The 17,080-nt window shown below is 58.3% G+C and overlaps 1 protein-coding gene across 2 annotated transcripts; it reads right to left on the minus strand.

Moving 5' to 3' along the window:
• Nucleotides 1-10,412: 10,412 nt before the first annotated feature.
• Nucleotides 10,413-16,819, minus strand: LOC105505150 (chromosome unknown open reading frame, human C15orf39). Of its 2 annotated transcripts, none has more exons than XM_011932870.1 (2): nt 13,827-16,819; nt 10,413-11,833 (listed from the first exon to the last, which is right to left on the minus strand). In XM_011932870.1, exons 1-2 carry the CDS (start codon nt 16,591-16,593, stop codon nt 11,466-11,468), a joined length of 3,135 nt encoding a protein of 1,044 aa, XP_011788260.1. In that variant the 5' UTR covers nt 16,594-16,819; the 3' UTR covers nt 10,413-11,465. The 2 variants fall into 2 exon arrangements, with proteins under 2 accessions (XP_011788260.1, XP_011788262.1); XM_011932872.1 differs by having other exon boundaries at nt 13,775-16,819.
• Nucleotides 16,820-17,080: the final 261 nt, after the last annotated feature.

Genomic DNA, 17,080 nt, shown 5'->3' on the forward strand with positions numbered 1-17,080 from the left:
CCAAGACATCAAAGAGGGTGGGTAGAAAGGTCATCACATCGGGGTTGACTGCGGCCGGCACCAGGTTCCTCTGTACTTCTGGAACACACGGGTTTCTCCTTCCTATCCCTGAAGCGTGCCTGCCCCCACCCCAGCACCCCGAAGACCAGCCTAATAGATGCACTTGTCCTGGGTCAGCCCCGCTGTCCAAGCAACTACAATTTCTGACTAGAGAGCCAGGGCGGGGCAGGGTGTAGGAGGGATCCCTGGAAGATGCTCCCCGGGATGCCCTGATGCCTAAAACGCTCCCCACTGGGCCTTCTCAGGGATGGAGGGTTATGGCAGCCTGTTCTCTCCAGCCACCTCCATCACCACAGGAGCCCTTACAGACGTTACGGGAGAGAACTGGGTCACTGGAGCCAGGACCAGCATGGACACCGCCCTGGGGCTGAGGCTAAGTGGGCTCTGGAAGACCACCACTCTGTCTTAAAGCTTTGGTCTCCTGGACCTCTACAAACCAGGCTATTTCAGGCTTTGCATGAGGCCTTGCACAAAGACAAAGTTCAAACACAGCTGGTGAACACAGCAGGCTTTAGGGAGGTGGCACATATCTGGGGGCGGGGGCTGGGTAGCAGGGAAGGGAGGCCCTGGGGCTAGTGTGCCCTGTCTGGAGGTGGCGCAATGGGACCTGCACCACTGAGGAGAGAGGGTCCACCTGGAAGCGTGGACCAGCCAGATGGCCACCAGGCTAGATGGCCACCGCCAGAGTCTGCAGGACAATAGAGGGAGCTGGGAAGGGACAGAGGACAGCTGAGGGGCAGGGAACCTGGGTTCCTCTATACAGACACATGAGTCTTTCCTAAGTGGGTCTTCCCCATGGGTGTGAGGGGGCATTCAATACACACCTCCAGCTCACCTCAAACCATCTCAGGAGGCCACCACCAACTCACACAGGCCAGTTGAATTGTAACAGCAACCCCAGAACAGCACAGCCCTATCCTTCAGATGAATAAACAGAGAAAGAGACACATCTCACAGCCAGGAGCTGCAACTCAGGCCCAGGTCCAGCTGCAGTGCTGCCTCCATGGCTCTGCCTGCACCTCCTACAGGACTCAGTTCCCGCTAACAAATGAGCACTTGAGTACGGGTGAAATAGGTGCTATTATCCCCGTCTGGCTGCTGGGGAAAGGGAAGCAAGGTGCAGGTGACTTGCCTAAGGCCAAAGTGACAGGGTTGGTTCAACCCCATCTGTCTCGGCCAGCACATCCCCATGGCAGAGGCTTTACTGTGATCCAAACCTGGAAGGTGGAACTCCTTCCAATGTCCCACCCAGGGCACAGAGCGTGCAGCCCCATGTTTGGGGAGGTGACAGTGTGGGAAACAATCTGGCTAGGCCATGGACTCTTAGAGCCCAGGGTTCCCTAGGGCCAGGAGAGCACTGGAGCCCACCCCAACACCCACTGGAAACCTGGAATCTGCACCTGCAGGAGATCAGGAGAGGGGTTCAGCCTCCGATGCACCTACAGCAAGTTGAGACAGGCACAGGTGGGCACCCTGCTTCCAACCAGCCTCAGGTGGGCAGGAAGCAGATCTCCTGCCTGACCTTCCTCTCCTGCCTCCCAGAAGCAGAGAAGGGGCAGCCGCCCATCAGGCCATTGCCCAGACTGAAGCCGCTGAAGCGAGGTCCCAACAGGAGAGTGTGACCCCTGACTATCCCAGGCCCAGCCCAAGGCAGTCCAGTCTCTGGTGAGGACCTGGTAGACAGGAGATGTGATGTCCCCACGTGGCTCTATAAACCTCTGATTGAGGATAATCAAGGAAATGGACAAGACCATCATGCTCAGCCAAGAACACGAGAAGGACCAGGGACAGGCAAAAGTCAGTTTGGGCCCAGGCATAGCCCCTGGAAGGATGGTGGACAAAGTGTCAGCCACGGTGAAGGGGAATGGATGGCCACGGGCTGGGTGGTCAGGGCTGTCAGCTCCTGCAGCCCCTGCAGAACGTCCACCCAGGCCTGGCTCTGCACTCAGCCTTCTGCCTGGAGCCACAGGTGCCTGGACACCAGCCTCAAGTAGGGATGGTGGCAGGAAAGGCACTGTGGCCACATGTGGGCACCTAAGCATGGGACAGAGGGGTATCGTGCCCCAAAGAGACCATAGAGGTCAAGAACTTAAGCAGATGTGACACCATCAATAAACCCCCTTGTCCTGGGTCACATCAATTAAGTCAGCGCCTACCCTGACCATGGAGCTGCAGCTCAGTCTGGTTGAGATTCACAAAGAGATGTTAGTGCTGGGCAGGGGGCCTGGCCCAGCCTGCGATGTCCAGCAAAGCTGTGGGCTGAACAAGAATCTCTGAAGATTAGTCCAGGAAAAGGACAGCTGTGCCTGGGCAGGGAGTGGGGGCAATGCCCAGGGGGCAGGAGGCCTGAGGACCTTTAACTAGGTGGGTGCCAGGTCAGGATGCGCAGAAGAGAAGGTGGCATGGCAGCATCCTGCCCGAGGCCAGGCTATAAACCTAGGGGCCGCCTGTTCTAGCCTAAACCATGCTGCCGCCCAGATGCCATCCTTCAAATGTGAGGCAGGGCTGGGAGAGCCCCCAGAACCCTCATCCCTCCCGCCCCAAGCTGGTTTCCATCCCTCACCAGAAGGAAAGGGAACTCTTCTATGGGGCACAGCATGCCAGGTTCTCTATCATCTGGGGAAGGGGCAGGGGAGAGGGGGAACTGCAGCTGGGTGAAAAAGAACCCAGGTTCCACTCTGTTCATTTCTGTCATGTGACCTCGGGCAAGCTGCTTTCTTTGCCTGGGGCCAAGGAGTGTCACAGGGGAGGGGCCAGGTAAAAAGAGCTCCACCCTGGAGCCCAGAGCTACCCACAGAGAAAACTCCCATCCTCCTGATTCTGCTCCCAGCTCACGCTGCTGGGATAACATCCTCCCCATCAGAGAGGCCGTGGGAGGCAGAGGCTGACCCTGCTCCTTCAGGCACCTCAGCGGGTTTGGGTCTACATTCTTCATGATCAGGGAGGGGGTCCCTGGGATCACAAAGGTGAGGGGCAGCTTCTCGGGCTCCAGGTGCTCCAAGGTAGACCCTGCAGGGTACCAGAGCTAGAAGGGCATTGGGGAAGACCTTGAACCAGGCCAGGACCTGAGCTCTGCCTGGCCGTGGTGACTCTGAGCCAGGTAACCCTACATTAGTCTCAGTCTGTCACTCTTTCTCATGGGGGATGTCAGCATTACTTCTGGAGTCAAAGTAGGTAAGCCAGGGTAACCAGAGTTCCCAGTAGGGACCAAGACCAAAGGACGCAGGGGTCGGGCCTGTCCCGGAAGTTCAGGCTGGATGAGGGGCTCTGTGAAGCTGGGGCAACTGAGGGCCTGCCCTTCAGGTTACAGGCATCTGGGTCCTGGTCTAGACCTTCATATGCCATCCAGAGACCCAACCCTGGGGACAGTTCCTCCCAGGCTATTAGCAGAGAGTCGATCCTTGTACTCACCCCACCAAAAGCTCTGAAATGAGGGGGCCTATGTGTGGGGGAAAGACTCTTCAGGAAAAAGTTCTCAGGGGCAGGGAAGGTTTGAGTTGGGCCTTAGGGCAGCCAGAGAGGTAGGTGACAGGTCCCCTCACAAAACCTGCCAGAGAATGCAGGAGGGTCACAGGTGTAGTGGTGGGAATGTTCTGGAAGACAGCAGGCACCCTCCCACTCACCGATGGGGCCGAGTGCGGTCAGGTCCACACACCAGGAGAAGCTGGTATCCACACACTGGTGCACTTTGTTTCTTGTTTTAGAGACAGGGTCTTGCTCCGTTGCCCAGGCTGGAGTGCAGTGGTGCAATCATAGCTCACTGCAGCCTTGACCTCCTGGGTTCATGTGATCTTCCCACCTCAGCCTCCTGAGTGGCTGGGACCACAGGCGCATGCCACCATGCCTAGGTTTATTTTTTGTAGAGACAGGGTCTCGCTGTGTTGCCCAGGCTGGTCTCAAGGGGTAAGATGACTTCCTAGGAAGCCAGGCATGGAGGCCAGCATGCACCTGAACTGAGGACAGAAGACTGATGAGAGGGAGGGGGAGGCCTCTGATATAGTTTGGATACTTGTCCCATCCACGTCTCGTGTTGAAATGTGATCCCCAAGGCTGGAGGTGGAGCCTATAGTGTGAGGTGTTTGGGTCATGGTGGGGGACCCCTCATGAATGGCGTAGTGCCCTCCCCATGGTAATGAGTGCGTTTTCTAATTTTTTTTTCCTTTTCCTTCCTTCCTTTTTTTTTCTTGAGACAGTCTCACTCTGTTGCCCAGGCTGGAGTGCAGTGGTACAATCTCGGCTCACTGCAACCTCCGTCTCCCAGATTCAATAAGTGAGTTTTCTATTAGTTCACTGAAGAGCTGATTGCTTAAAAGAGGTTGATGCCTCCTCTCTCTTGCTTCCTCTCTCACCATGTGACACGCCTGCTCCCTGTTTGCCTCCCGCCAGGAGTAAAAGCTTCCTGAGGCTTCACCAGAAGCCTAGCAGATGATTGTACAGCATGCAGAACTGTGAGGCAAATAAACTTCTTTTATAAATTACCCAGTCGCAGGGCCGGGCACAGTGGCTCACACCTGCAATCCCAGCAATTTGGGAGGCCAAGGCGGGTGAATCACTTGAGGTTAGGAGTTCAAGACCAGGCTGGTTAACCTGGTAAAACCCTGTCTCTACTAAAAATACAAAATTAGCCAGGCATGGTGGTGCATGCCTGTAATCCCAGCTACTTGGGAGGTTGAGGCATAAAAATTGCTTGAACTGGGAGGCAGAGGTTGCAGTGAGCTGAGATCATACCATGGCACTCTAGCCTGGGCCACAAGAGCAAAACTCTATTTCAAAACCCTTTCTCTACTAAAAATATAAAAAATTTGCCAGGCATGGTGGTACATGCCTGTAATTCCAGCTACTCAGCAGTAATTACAGGGCAGGGGAATAGCCTGAACCCAGGAGGCAGAGGTTGCAGTGACTTGAGATCATACCACTGCACTCCAGCCTGGGCAACAGAGCTAGACTTCCTCTCAAAAATAAATAAATAAACAAACAAACAAATAAATAAATAACCCAGTCTCAGGTATTCCTCTAGAGCAACACAAAACAGGCTAATACAGCCTCCACACTTAGTGTCCACTGGACCTGACACTCAACGGTCTTGACTCTGCCATTAACAGGCAGACTATGACAGAGTTGTTCCCCTGCTCTGCCTCAGTTTGTCCTCTCTCAGCTGAGCAGAGCAGGGATAATTGCTTCTCATGTGGGCCACAGGACAAAACAAAGCCCTGAGTCCCACAGGAAGGTCGGTGGGCTACATCCAAGGGAAGACAGACCTGGGGCAGTATTTTATGTCCCCGGGGTGGCAGAGGGACATGGAGAAGATGTCTCCTTTGTGGGCAAGGGGGAAGGGAAGATAAGCAGAGAGGCGCCAGACACCTGCCTCACCCCCACCTCCCCCACCCCACCCCAGGCCCATTCCCACTTAGCCCCCAACTCAGGCTGCTGCACCATTCTCCTTCCGGTCAGCGTGACTTCCCAGCCAAGCTGACGGAAGCTGACAGCTTGGATTCATCAGGGACAGCACGTAGTATAGGTGATGTGCAGGACGGAAGTGGGAGGGGACACAGAAGCAGTGGTGTCAGGTCTGGGGCTGCCAACATGGTACCTGCCCTGGCTATGGGCAGACCATGCTGGTCCACCCTGCCAGATGTGGCCTCTGATACTAAGTTGTCCGAGTTCCAGGCCAGGACTGGAGCCAGACTCCCTTTGGGGACAGGGGACACAGTCCACACAGACATCACTTGTGCTTTGGGCAAAGCCAGCTGGACAAATGAAGGGGAGGAGCCCTGCTGGAGGGTAAAACTGGGCCTGGACTACTCAGACCTCCTTCTGTGACAGGACGGTCCCATCCTTCCAGTCAGACTCCTGAGCTGGAAGCCCACCCAGCCAGGGAGTGGGGAAGGGGTGGCCTGCAGTCTCCCTTGAGTCTGTAGCCCCTCCCACCCAAGGGAGTTCCATAACAAAAGATGCAGAGGCCAGGCATGGTGGTTCAGCCCTGTAATCCCAGCACTTTGGGAGGCCGAGGCGGGCAGATCACGAGGTCAGGAGATCGAGACCATCCTGGCTAACACGGTGAAGCCCTGTCTCTACTAAAAATACAAAAACAAAATTAGCCAGGCATGGTGGTAGGCAACTGTAGTCCCAGCTATTGAGGAGGCTGACGCGGGAGAATGGGGTGAACCCGGGAGGTGGAGCTTGCAGTGAGTCGAGATGGCGCCACTGCACCCCAGCGTGGGCGACGCAGAAACACCAGGTGCTTCTTCCAGCTGCCGGCTGCTTCCTGGCGTGGCCTCCAGGACCCTGAATGAGTCAAGATGGGGCTGCCAGCGGCTGGGGGCAGGGGGAAAGCCGGGAAGGTGATGAGCCCTCAGGGCTGAGCCCCTTCTGCCCAGGGGGCCTTGGTGACACGCCTGCTGCTGAGCTCAGCCCAAGAAGTCAGGGCCTGGTGCCAAGGAGCCTCTCCACTTGCGAAGACAGTCCAGGGATCGTCATCCCTCTGGCCAGGGCTCAAGTATCCAGGCTGTGGAAGGGCCAGCAGTCAGAAAGAAGGGGGCTGTGGGTGTGGGTCCCCCAGCAGTCAGGGGCCTTGGTGGACAGGTCCCCCAATGGGTGGGATGAGGGGGAAGGGAGACTGAGCTGTACCTCCCACCCCGCCGAGATCTGTGGTACAGAGGGGACCCTGGGGGGAGACCAGTATGGCAGGAATCACTGCAGATGCCTTTGGGAACCTACTCTGCAGGGCTGGGACAGCTGGAGGTTTAGGGCCCACATCAGAAGGGTGGGCCGGGCACCACAAAGAATGAGACTTCCTGCTGGGGTTGCAAGGAAAGCAAATCTGGTGTGCAGAAGGGCACCTGCTGAGCTGGCAGAGGCCTCCCCACCAGTCCCAGGAATGCTGGAGAACAGGCTGCCAGGTGATTGGGGTCAGAAGTGCCCTGGAGGCCAGGGGAGACGTCTAAGCTAACTCCAGATGGGATAGCTTTCACAGGTCTAGAAGAAAGCTCCAAGCTGGCAACACCCAGATGGGGCTGGGCTACCAAGGGCTGGGGGCTGGGGATGCCCACTGGCCTCTGGGGAAGCACCAGGCAGATCTGGTGGGGACCAGTCCTTTAGCAGCTAGGTACTCTTGTGGCCTACTGGGCTTAGAGATGCCAGGGTGGCAGCAGATGGCGAGGTGGGGCTGGCAAAGACCTGGCCTCTGGAAGCTGGGGTCCTGGTATGTCCATGGGACCAGGAAGTGACTGACAGCCAGGCCTCACTGAGGAGCCGTCAAGGCCTCAGCAGGAGGCAGAGAAGCCCTAGCTTCCTGTGCAGTGGGGCCCCAAGCTGAAGCCCCAGCCCCTCTGAGGGTGTGGTGGGGTTGGGTCTAAGAGGTTTACAGGGTTTGAGGAGGTGCAGCCACCAAGCTTGGGACCCCAAGTTCTGAATTATACTTAGGAGAGGAGCTAGGGGATACAGGAGGAGCCTGCCCTGGTCCCATCATCCAGGTCTGAGGAGGAAAAGGGTCTGCAGATCCTTATCGGAGGCTCTTGGACAAGGAGGCAAGGGATCCCCTGCCAAACCCAGTAATCATAGAAGAGGACCCTTCAGGTCCTTCTAAGGGGTTCAGCACCCCTTCCTAGGACCCTGGGTTCAAATTCTCTCAAGAAATCACAGGGACCTGGAAGCTGGACCCCTTTTGGACAGAGGCAGGATGTGGGAGGAACAGCGGCCAGGCAAGCTGAGGCTAGGGGCTGTGGCAGAAGGGGTCGAGGGCTCCTCGACACTGACACCTCTGAGTGGGCCACAGCTACAACACCCAGAGTTGGAGTCCTCATGGAGGCAGCAGTGGCCTCAACGAGGCCCTCAGCTCCCCACCAGCCTGGAAAAGGGGTCCATGTGCAACATGAGAGACAGGAGGGGCTTGGCAGCACTCCCCCAATCCCATCTCCAGAAGCAGACAGCGCTCCGGAAGAGCTCTACTGGGTGCTCCCCGCTGAGGGGGTGTCTGCAGGAGGGGTCTTGGGGAGCTGCCCATGGAGAGAGCGCAGCACACAGCCAGCAGCAAAGCTGTGTCCACGGGCTAAAGCACCCCCACGGCCTTCCTCCCGCACCAGCTGGGGGAGCAGGCTGGGCTGGGAGTTCAGCCCTCCCATCTCTGGCATTGGAACTGCAGGGTGAGAAGAGTCACAGCCAGTCAAGTCAGAGTCGGGTCCTGCTCCCGGGATCCCCAAAGGAAGTTTGAGGGAGACCCAGCTGGCTCAACTCAATCCCCTGAGTGAGAACAAACTCACAGGAAGAGGGACATCAATGAGGCCAGGAGTGACAGAGGGAAGGAGGCATCTGGTGTCACCAAGGGGCTTTGGGGTCTTGATAACACCCCCAGACATGGGCATTGCCAGCAGCGACAGGGCAGAACGAGGCCTCAGGAAAAGCAGGGCTCAGCACCAGGGTGCCTGCCGAGGCTGGGTTGGGGTGGTGCAGTGCTGAGCCTGGCTGGAGGTGCTGTTCCCTACGAGACAACTCTTCCGGGGAGCCCCTCTCCCCCTCCCAGCTCCTACTCTCTGAGTCTCCCAAGACAGGACTGTCGTCCTTCCCACTACCTTGCTAGCTCCACTTCTGTCAGCAAAGCCGGCCACCCAGGCCCTTTGCCTTTTCTACTGGGCTAGGATGCCAGGTGGGGGGATGGGGAAGGCTGGGCCTCACTCACCTGAGCCCCATCCTTAGGTGGACCTGCTCGGGTCTCCTTGAGGGGTGGGGTGGGGCCAGCACATTGCGCTGCCCTCACTCCTTCCTTGCCCTAGGGGTGGCAGCCAGGTAGGGCGCCGCCTCCCTCAGACTAGGAGTCTTGGGCAGAGTCTGGTACCTGCCCCCACCACCTCAGGCTGGGGGTCCCTGGGACACTGTCATATCTCCTCCCTCAGACTAGAACTCTCAAGGCCAGGTTAAGTCTCTCCCCTCAGACTGGAGCCGGAAGGGGAAGAGGGCCTCCCTTGATAGAGCAGTCGGAGAGCAGCACCTCACTCTAGCCAAGCCTGGCTCCACACCACCCCAGCCTGGCCTCTCCACCATCCTGAGTCCTCTGGGGCCACAGGAGAACCCAGGTGCTGAGCCCTGCCTGTTCTGAGCCCTCACTCTGCCTGGTCACCATTGGCAAGATGTGTGTCAGGCATGCAGCAGGGGCATAGGTGTGAAGGGAGAGGAGAGGACGGAGGGGAGGGAGGACCAAAGGAAAAAGAATAAAGAGCTCATCACTCGGTTAAGGTGCCGACGATGAGATGGATGTGACTGATGGGGCTGACGAGGTGCCCATGGCTGCCCAGGGCCTGGGGGATCCAGGGTTCAGAAACTCCGCCTCCATTGCAGTTCTTTTCTCCCTGTAGGAGTAGCCTCAAACGATTCCACGTGGCTCACACCCCCATTCCTCAGATTGTGGGACTGAGTCCCTGGGTTGCTGGATTTCTAGCCAGGCTTCCAAGCCCTGTCCCTGTTCCTTCTAGTTCTGGGAGCTCCAGCCTCACCTGGGGATTCTCCCGTTCCAGACTCACCAAGACTGCACGTGTGGTTCTCTACCCAAACCCCACTTCGCATGTGATTTTTCATTTGTCTTCAAAGCCCAATTCAGGTACCACCTCTTCTGGGACCCATGGACCCTCCACCCAGGTTGTCATTGCAGTGGCCACAACGTGTCGTGGTTACCTACCCCTTCCCAGCCCAGTAGCTCTTTGTGGGCCTATACAAAGTGTAAGGGGACAATGGCAGTTGCCACTCCAAATCCCAGCCTAGTGTTAAGGCCAGGCTGGCAGAGGAGGGACAGCGCAGCTGGGCCCAGTGACCACCACCAGGATGCCGCACAGGTCCAGCAAGCCCCAGTGGACTGGCCCCTGGCCCGGGGGAGTGGGAAGACAGGCCCAGGAAGCCACCCTAGCTGCCCTGAGAACAAGCCTCTGGGGGAGGAGCCCGGCAGGGGCGGGGTCTCTGGAGGGTGGGCCCAGCACACCACTCCCCATCCCCCAAGCTAAGGTCAGTGGGTTGCATGGTCACCAGCAATGGGGAGGTTTTGACAGTTCTACCCACACCATGAAAGACATGCTTGGCCCCGGGAGAAGGGCACGTGCTGGGGTCTAATGACCAGCATTTCTCACCAGGCAGTAGCCCATAGACCAACCACCACCAGGACCCACGGGGTCTCAGGAGAGAGGGTTTTCCCAGAGCAAGCAAGTATGTATGTGAGGGGTCCACAGAGCCACAGCCATCTGCACAATGGTGCAGGAGCCACCCAGCACCTTCTGGACTGGGAGCAGGGAGAGCAGCCTGCAAGCAAAGGGCTAGGCACACAGTGACAGAACATGAAACCCACCGTCCCCAAACACACGGCCAGGCCCCACTTCCAAAAACAAGCCAGATACTTTAATGGGCTGCCTCCAGGGCCCATCACAATCCCTTAAATAAGGCCCAGAGCTTGCCAGCCTTTGGTTCAGCTCAGCACTCCGCAGGCAGGTGGCTCACAGCAGGCCTGGCTGATGGGCTCTGGCTTGGAGAGCAGCAGGATCCTCAGTCCAGATCTTCAGACACCTTCTAGGACTGAGCTGCCACTCAGCCCACCTGCATCAGTCCCTGAGTCCCAGCAGCTGCTTAGCTTCTAGAAAACGTTAAGTTTCCTGGGATAATGCCAGGAGTAGGGAAGGCAGTTTGAAGCACTGATGTCAATTCAGGACAGGCCTGGGGCCTCCTGGGGTGGCAGCAGCAGGCCCAGAACAAGGACACCAGCTCCAGGCTGCATCCCTGCACCAATAGCGGGGACTGGGAGCAGGGAGTGCAGGCTCCCTCAGGGAGCTCCAGGCTGGAGTGGGGCCAACCCAACCCCAAATGCTGGAGGGTGACTCCTGAAAGTGAGTCACACCCACTGTCTAAGGTACCACTCTACGACAGCCAAGTCCTAGGACACATGAAGACTTTCTATAGGAAGGTTCTCTGCCTCCAATTCTAGGCCCTGTCCCAGGGAGGAAGCAGAGAGCAAATCATGACAGGGTGTGGACAGGGTATGTGTCAGGCAGCATCCCCACGACAACCCTGTGAGGTAGGTTGTGTTGTCCCATTTTACACATGGGGAATGAGGGCTCAGCAGAGGTGAAGTTTCTCGCCCAGGTCCTGCAGCAAGAACACGAGCCTGGATTCAACCCCAGGTCTGTCGGGCTCCAAAGCCCATGTGTGTTCTCTAGGCAAGAAATAGGAAGTAGTCCCATCCAATAAAGACTCTCGTGTTAAAAGCTCAGGGCTCTCAGCCCACCCTGGGTGGGCCCCAGGGTCAGAGCTGGAACCCCTCCAAGGGAGCAGCCCCAGCCCCAACCCCAGCATCCACTCCTGGCCCCGGGGCAGCTGGGCAGGCACACGGGAAGGGTGGAGAGTGATCACTATACACACAGCACTGGCAACCAGTGCTACAGGTGATGGCTCTGGCTGTCCAGCAGCTGTGGGCAGGGTGAGGGCCGGTCTGGTCTTGATGACTTGTGGCCCCATGTGGGCAGAGCCAGGCCATTGAGCCAGGCGGTCTCCAGCAGACTGCGGAAGCGGGCCTTCAGTGTGGGGCCAGGTGGGCTGGCACAGGCAGCAGGGGTAGGGGAGGCAGCACAGGACTCTTCCCCAGCGGCTGCCTCTGCTTTCTCCGGGCCAGGGGTTGGTGGCTTCCTCCCTGGCTTTCTGACCTTGGGGGCCGGTGACTTCCGAGCCAGGGCTAGGCTCTCTGGCTCATCTCTGGCCAAAGTGGGCTCTGAGGAGGACACAGCTCCAGCCTCAGTGTCAAAGTCACCTGGAAAATGAACACATAGTCAGCCTGCAGACCCCATACCCTCAGGTCCCACCTCCTGGCCTCCACAGCCATCCAAACAGCGGTTCTGCTCTACCCCAAGTCAGGCTGGCATCACAACTCTTCCCCACACATGCCCACTGGCCGGACCATCCAAGCCAAAAAGATGTGCTTCTCCCCTGGTGACACCAGAAACTCTATCTGATGAGGGTTCTGCTCAGGAGAGGCTGTTTGGGTACAAGCATGACAGCAAAGGGGCTAAGCAGGTCAGGAACCATTGGCCTGGTCCAACACCCATTGTCCAGATGGAAAACTGAGTCATGGGAACAGAGGACCCTGCCATGTAAGACAGCCATCATGTTTCTGCCATACCAGCCCCAGAACCCAAGCCCAGGCCCAGGGCCGAGCCCAGGTAGGGACTGCCCTAATAGCCATGCTGGGGGAGCACAGGAACCCACAAGCGGGCCCCACACCGAAGGCCCGCTTCCGCAGTCTGCTGGAGACCGCCTGGCTCAATGGCCTGGCTCTGCCCACATGGGGCCACAAGAAAGGAAAGCAGGGATAACTGTCTGGGGGCACACACAGAAAGGCGGCCCTCAAGCGGGGAGGGAGTGAGGATAGGGGCAACAAAATTCAGCCAGAGACCGGAAGCCTGGTCTCAGTCACTTCCTTCCCAGGCCCCCGATTTTTGCAAGCTCCAATCAGAGCAGCCGCGGACTGTGCGGAGTGCCCAGACTCTACTGCCAATCAGGCAGCCCAGGAGAAACGGACCTGACCCTCTCTGGGCCCCAGACAGCCCAACTATATGGGGAGAGGACTGAGCTAGACAGCCCAGCCCTGAGAGATGTGGGACCCTCACTCAGTAACAGACTGCCTGAGTCTGGATTTCCTTTGCATCCCATTAAGGCTTCTGCTCCAATTTTGTAGGTATTCAGGGATCAGGGATTTTGATCAGCCAGTTCCTAGGCTCATCTCATCTGCACCTCACTGCCTCAGGCCCTTCCCCATCCTAACCAGGTAAGGGCCCGGGGCAAGGCTGCCACTATGGGGATGGAACTAGGAACAGTTTTTACAGGGAAGAGGCTGGGTGGTGGAAATGGGAGAGGGTGGAGGCAGCAGGGAGAGAAAAACTAGAGGGGGCCTCAGGCTGCAATACCAGGTGTACTGATGCAGGAGGGACAAGGACAGAATCCACTTGGTCCCATCACCAGATCTCTAGCTGAAAAAGCGTGATCATACATACCACACAACACTTCGGCAGTTGTGTGGTCCTCCAGAACATAAAAAGAAAACAAGCTGGAGAACAGTAGGCACGAGACATCGTTTAGTAGAGGAAAAGCAAACCATAAAACAATGCGATTTATGGGCACACTTCTGTGTATGTAAGGGCCAGCGAGGACTGCAAAACTACACATTCATAAAGGCAACTGTGGCCCTCACCAGGCATGAGGAGCTTTGTGAAAGGGGGTACCCTTCACTGACATGGAAGAGAACGGGGGCGGGGTGGGAAGTGAGCTGAGGGGAAGGCTCGGGAGCGTGATTTGGGATGAGTTCAGTGTGGGAGACCCAGGGGCAGAGGCCCAGCATGCGGTGGGTTATTTAGGGCTAGAGTTCAGAAAGGGGAGGCTGGAGATTGGGGAAATGATCTCAGCTAGAAAACAGGGCCTAACCAGAGCACCGGAAACACTGCACCAAAGATGGAGAAGGCACAGGCAGAGGAAGGAATCCAAGAAGCTGCAGCACCAGGGTAGACCGAGGAGTTTCCATGGGGACAGAGCAGCCGGCATGTTCAGAAGACTACAAAGGAGGCTATGAAGGCGCTCACTGATGTCTGGAGGGTCGAGGGGTGGGGGTACCCAGAGCACACCCTAGAGCCCCCTACCCGGGCAGGAGTCCTTGGAATCACGCAGCCCCAGCTGTGACGCACTCACACAGCACACACACCTGTCACTTGCTCACACAGCTCCGGTGGCCACTGGCGCTGCCCCATGCTCACCCAGCTGGCGGCGTACACAGTCACGCCACTGCAGGCCAAGAAGATCAGGGTAAATGTCGGGCAGCTGGCGCAGCGCCAGTAACTTCAGCATGCGCGAGGTGCAGCCCGGCAGGGCAAGCTCCCGCAGCGCCCGCTCCTCCGACAGCGTGGTGGGCCGCAGCTCCACACGATGCTCCTGCAGCACATGGTCCACAGAAGCGGGTGGCAGCCGAGGGAAGAGCCGCTCCTTCACCAGGTGGATGGGCACAAAGATGGCACCAGCTCGCACCACATGGGGGAAGGGGCACCGGTGGGTGCGATCGAAGCGCTGCAGCTGGGACAGTAGCTTGGTCAGCAGCCCCTGCACACCCTGGCAGTCCTGCCACGCAGCCTGGCCCCAGGGCCCAGCCGTCTCTAGCCACTCACGAAGCTTCTCTGGAGGAGAGTGGGCCACGGAGCCAGAAATAGCATCACACAGGGACGCGTGTAGTCCTGTAAAGTGCTGCTCCGGGGAGTCCCCTGGGGCTGAAGTAGATGCCGGAGCAGGGCCTGCAACTGGAGCTGGAGCTGGATCCTGGGCTGAAGCTGGAGCCTGAGCTGGAGCCGGAGCAGGGGATGGAACTGGAGCAGGGGCAGGGGAGGCCACTGCTACAGCTGGAGAGCTGGGCAGTGCCAGGCTGAAGCAGGTCACGGACAAGGGCTGTTGAGCGAGAATCCGCAGTCCAATGGGCCCAGATGTGGGGGTGGGTGCAGGCTGTGTGGGAGCAGGAGCTGAGGTGGGTGTGGACGGGACCACAGCTGCTGGCAAAGGTGCCGGACGGAGGATCTTGAACTTTCGGAACATGAAGGCCACAGAGCTGTGGAAGTTGGTACTTGGCATAGCATCTGTGGTCACTGGCACCCCAGGCAAGCCTGGTGCTTCTGTGTCTATCTTTTTCAGGCCTGGCAGATCTGACACCATGTTGCCCACATCCGGCACGTCCACGACTGCAGTGGGCTTGGCATGCTCCACAGGACTGGGAGCCTTGATGTGGGAGGCCTCTGCTGTGGGCTTCCTCACACTCAAATCCAGGGCTACCTCCTCTTTAAGTGAGCCCCTTAGGGGCTTACTCCCTGAGGGGCCCTCCTGGGCGGGTGGGGTCCCCCTGGAGCCTTTGTCCTGACCTTCATTGGTGGCTGGAGTTGAGTCAGGCTCAGCTGTGGCAGAGTCAGGCTCAGTTGTGGCCTCGGGTGCCGGCACATCCAGATAGTCACGGTAGGGAGCCAGGCTGAAGACATTGTCAATGACAGGCATTGGTGGAGAGCTGGGTGGCCTTGCGCCCTCCTTCTGTGGGAAAGACTGGCACTCCCGGGCACAGGGGGGCAGTGCTGGGGGGGTACGGGGAACTGGACTGTCTCGGATGACAATGGGCGGCCCAGAGTGCTCACTGAGCTGGGGCTGGAGCTGCTCTTTCCCGCAGCTGGGAAGCCAGGTCTTCTCTTCGGCTTCCTGTGCAGGCCTTAGAGGCTCTGAGCAGGGCTGGCTCGCTGGCAAAGGCTGGCATGCCCTCTGGAAGGCACCAGGCTGTGGCACAGCCCGCACATTGTTCTGGGAAGGTGGCGTCCCTCCAAGCCCAGGGGATGCTCCATAGAGAGAGAGGTCATCCCGGGCATAAGGAAAACTCAGTGTCTGGGGGGCAAAGTCCAATGGGCACCGTGGAGCGAGAGGCGGCTCCAGCTTGAGGCCTGGAGAGGGTGCTGGGAGAGGGGCAGAGGGGTAGGGGTAAGTGTCCAGCCCCAGCGGGGGAATGTAAGGTGCCTGGGCTGCTTGCTGCCTCAGGTAGGGGCTGCCCAGCCCACCAGACTGGTAGCCGGTCCCCTTGTGGCCCCCCAGAGGCTGCATGGGGAGTGCTGGGCTGTACCTACCCTGCTTCTCTGGGTGGCGACAGGCTGGAGGGCAAGGCAGGGCCTGTGGAGGGTGGGGTGGTGGGTGGTGGGGTGGCGGGTAGTGCGTGGGCCTGGTGTCCTGACAGGGTGGCCCCAGGGGCTGGGCCAGCTGGGTCCAAGAACTTGGCCCCTCGGACATGACTTGCTTGGAGTTCCTAGGATAAGGACCTGTGTACCTGGAGGCCAGGAAGCCCGTGCTGTGGATGGTCTGATACTTCTCCAGGAAGGGCTGGCATGGGGAGAAGCTCCCCGAGGAGTCTTTACTGGACCCCCCAGCTGGCACCCCCCGCAAGAAGGTGCCATCCAGGGTCTGGCCCTTGCTAGAAGCTGAGGCCAGAGAGCAGGGTGGGTCAGCTGAGGGCAACAGGGGCCCAGTCACCAGAGTCCAGTCAACATCCAGTGGCCTCTTCACTGCTCCTTCCCCCAGGCAAGTTGAGAGCCCATAGCACAGAGGGTTGCGGTAGACAGGTTTGGGCGCTGCCAGCGGCGGACCTGGGTAGGAGTGACCCTGGGGACTGAAAGGCAGAAGCTCAACAGGGCTGGAGTCCTGCATCTTCTCAGAGCCTTCTGCTGGCGAGCGGTAGAACAGGCAGTTGGTCAGCAGGTTGTCCGTCCGAAGTGGGGGTCCTGCCATACTGGTAGAATACAACGGTGGGTATGGGGTCCAGGACGCCAACTGCTCAGACTCGGCCTTGGGAGTACCCGCCATGGGGCAGGAGAAGTAGGACCCCTTGTAGGTGCAGGGGTCCTGGTTACCAACAGAGTGGTGCAGGCTGTGCTCAGGCCCCGAGTCTGTCTCTAAGCGGGGCAGCTTGCCATACATCACAGGCCCCAGGGTTCTCAGGGGTCGCTTCTCTGCCATCGCTGTGAAGGTTTCGAGCCCTCCTGGGCCTCTGCTACTCAACTTCTGACCTGGGACAGAGAGAGAAAGGCAGGGGCTGTCAGGAAAACAGGCTACAGGCAAAGCAGCAGAGGGCTGCGGCTCTCATCAGCTCACTGCTACACCTAAGAACCTGGCACTTAATTGATGCTCAGTTAAGATTGTGAGTGCATGAGCCACAGGACAGAGCTTTCCAATTCGTGTGTGTATTCTTTTGAGGCAGGGTCTCACTCTGTTGCCCAGGCTGGAGTGCAGTGACATGAACTTGGCTCACCACAGTCTCAACCTCCTGGGCTCAAGTGATTCTCCCAACTTCCACGGAGCTGGGACCACAGGCACCTGCTACCACGCCTGGCTAATTTTAGTATTTTTTGTAGAAACACGATTTTACTATGTTGCCCACAGGCTGGTCTTGAACTCCTGTACTCAAGTGATCCTCCCACCTTGGCCTCCCAAAGTGCTGAGATCA

This window comes from Colobus angolensis, unplaced genomic scaffold (genome assembly GCF_000951035.1).
Source record: "Colobus angolensis palliatus isolate OR3802 unplaced genomic scaffold, Cang.pa_1.0 Scaffold99, whole genome shotgun sequence".
Lineage (NCBI taxonomy): Eukaryota > Metazoa > Chordata > Mammalia > Primates > Cercopithecidae > Colobus > Colobus angolensis.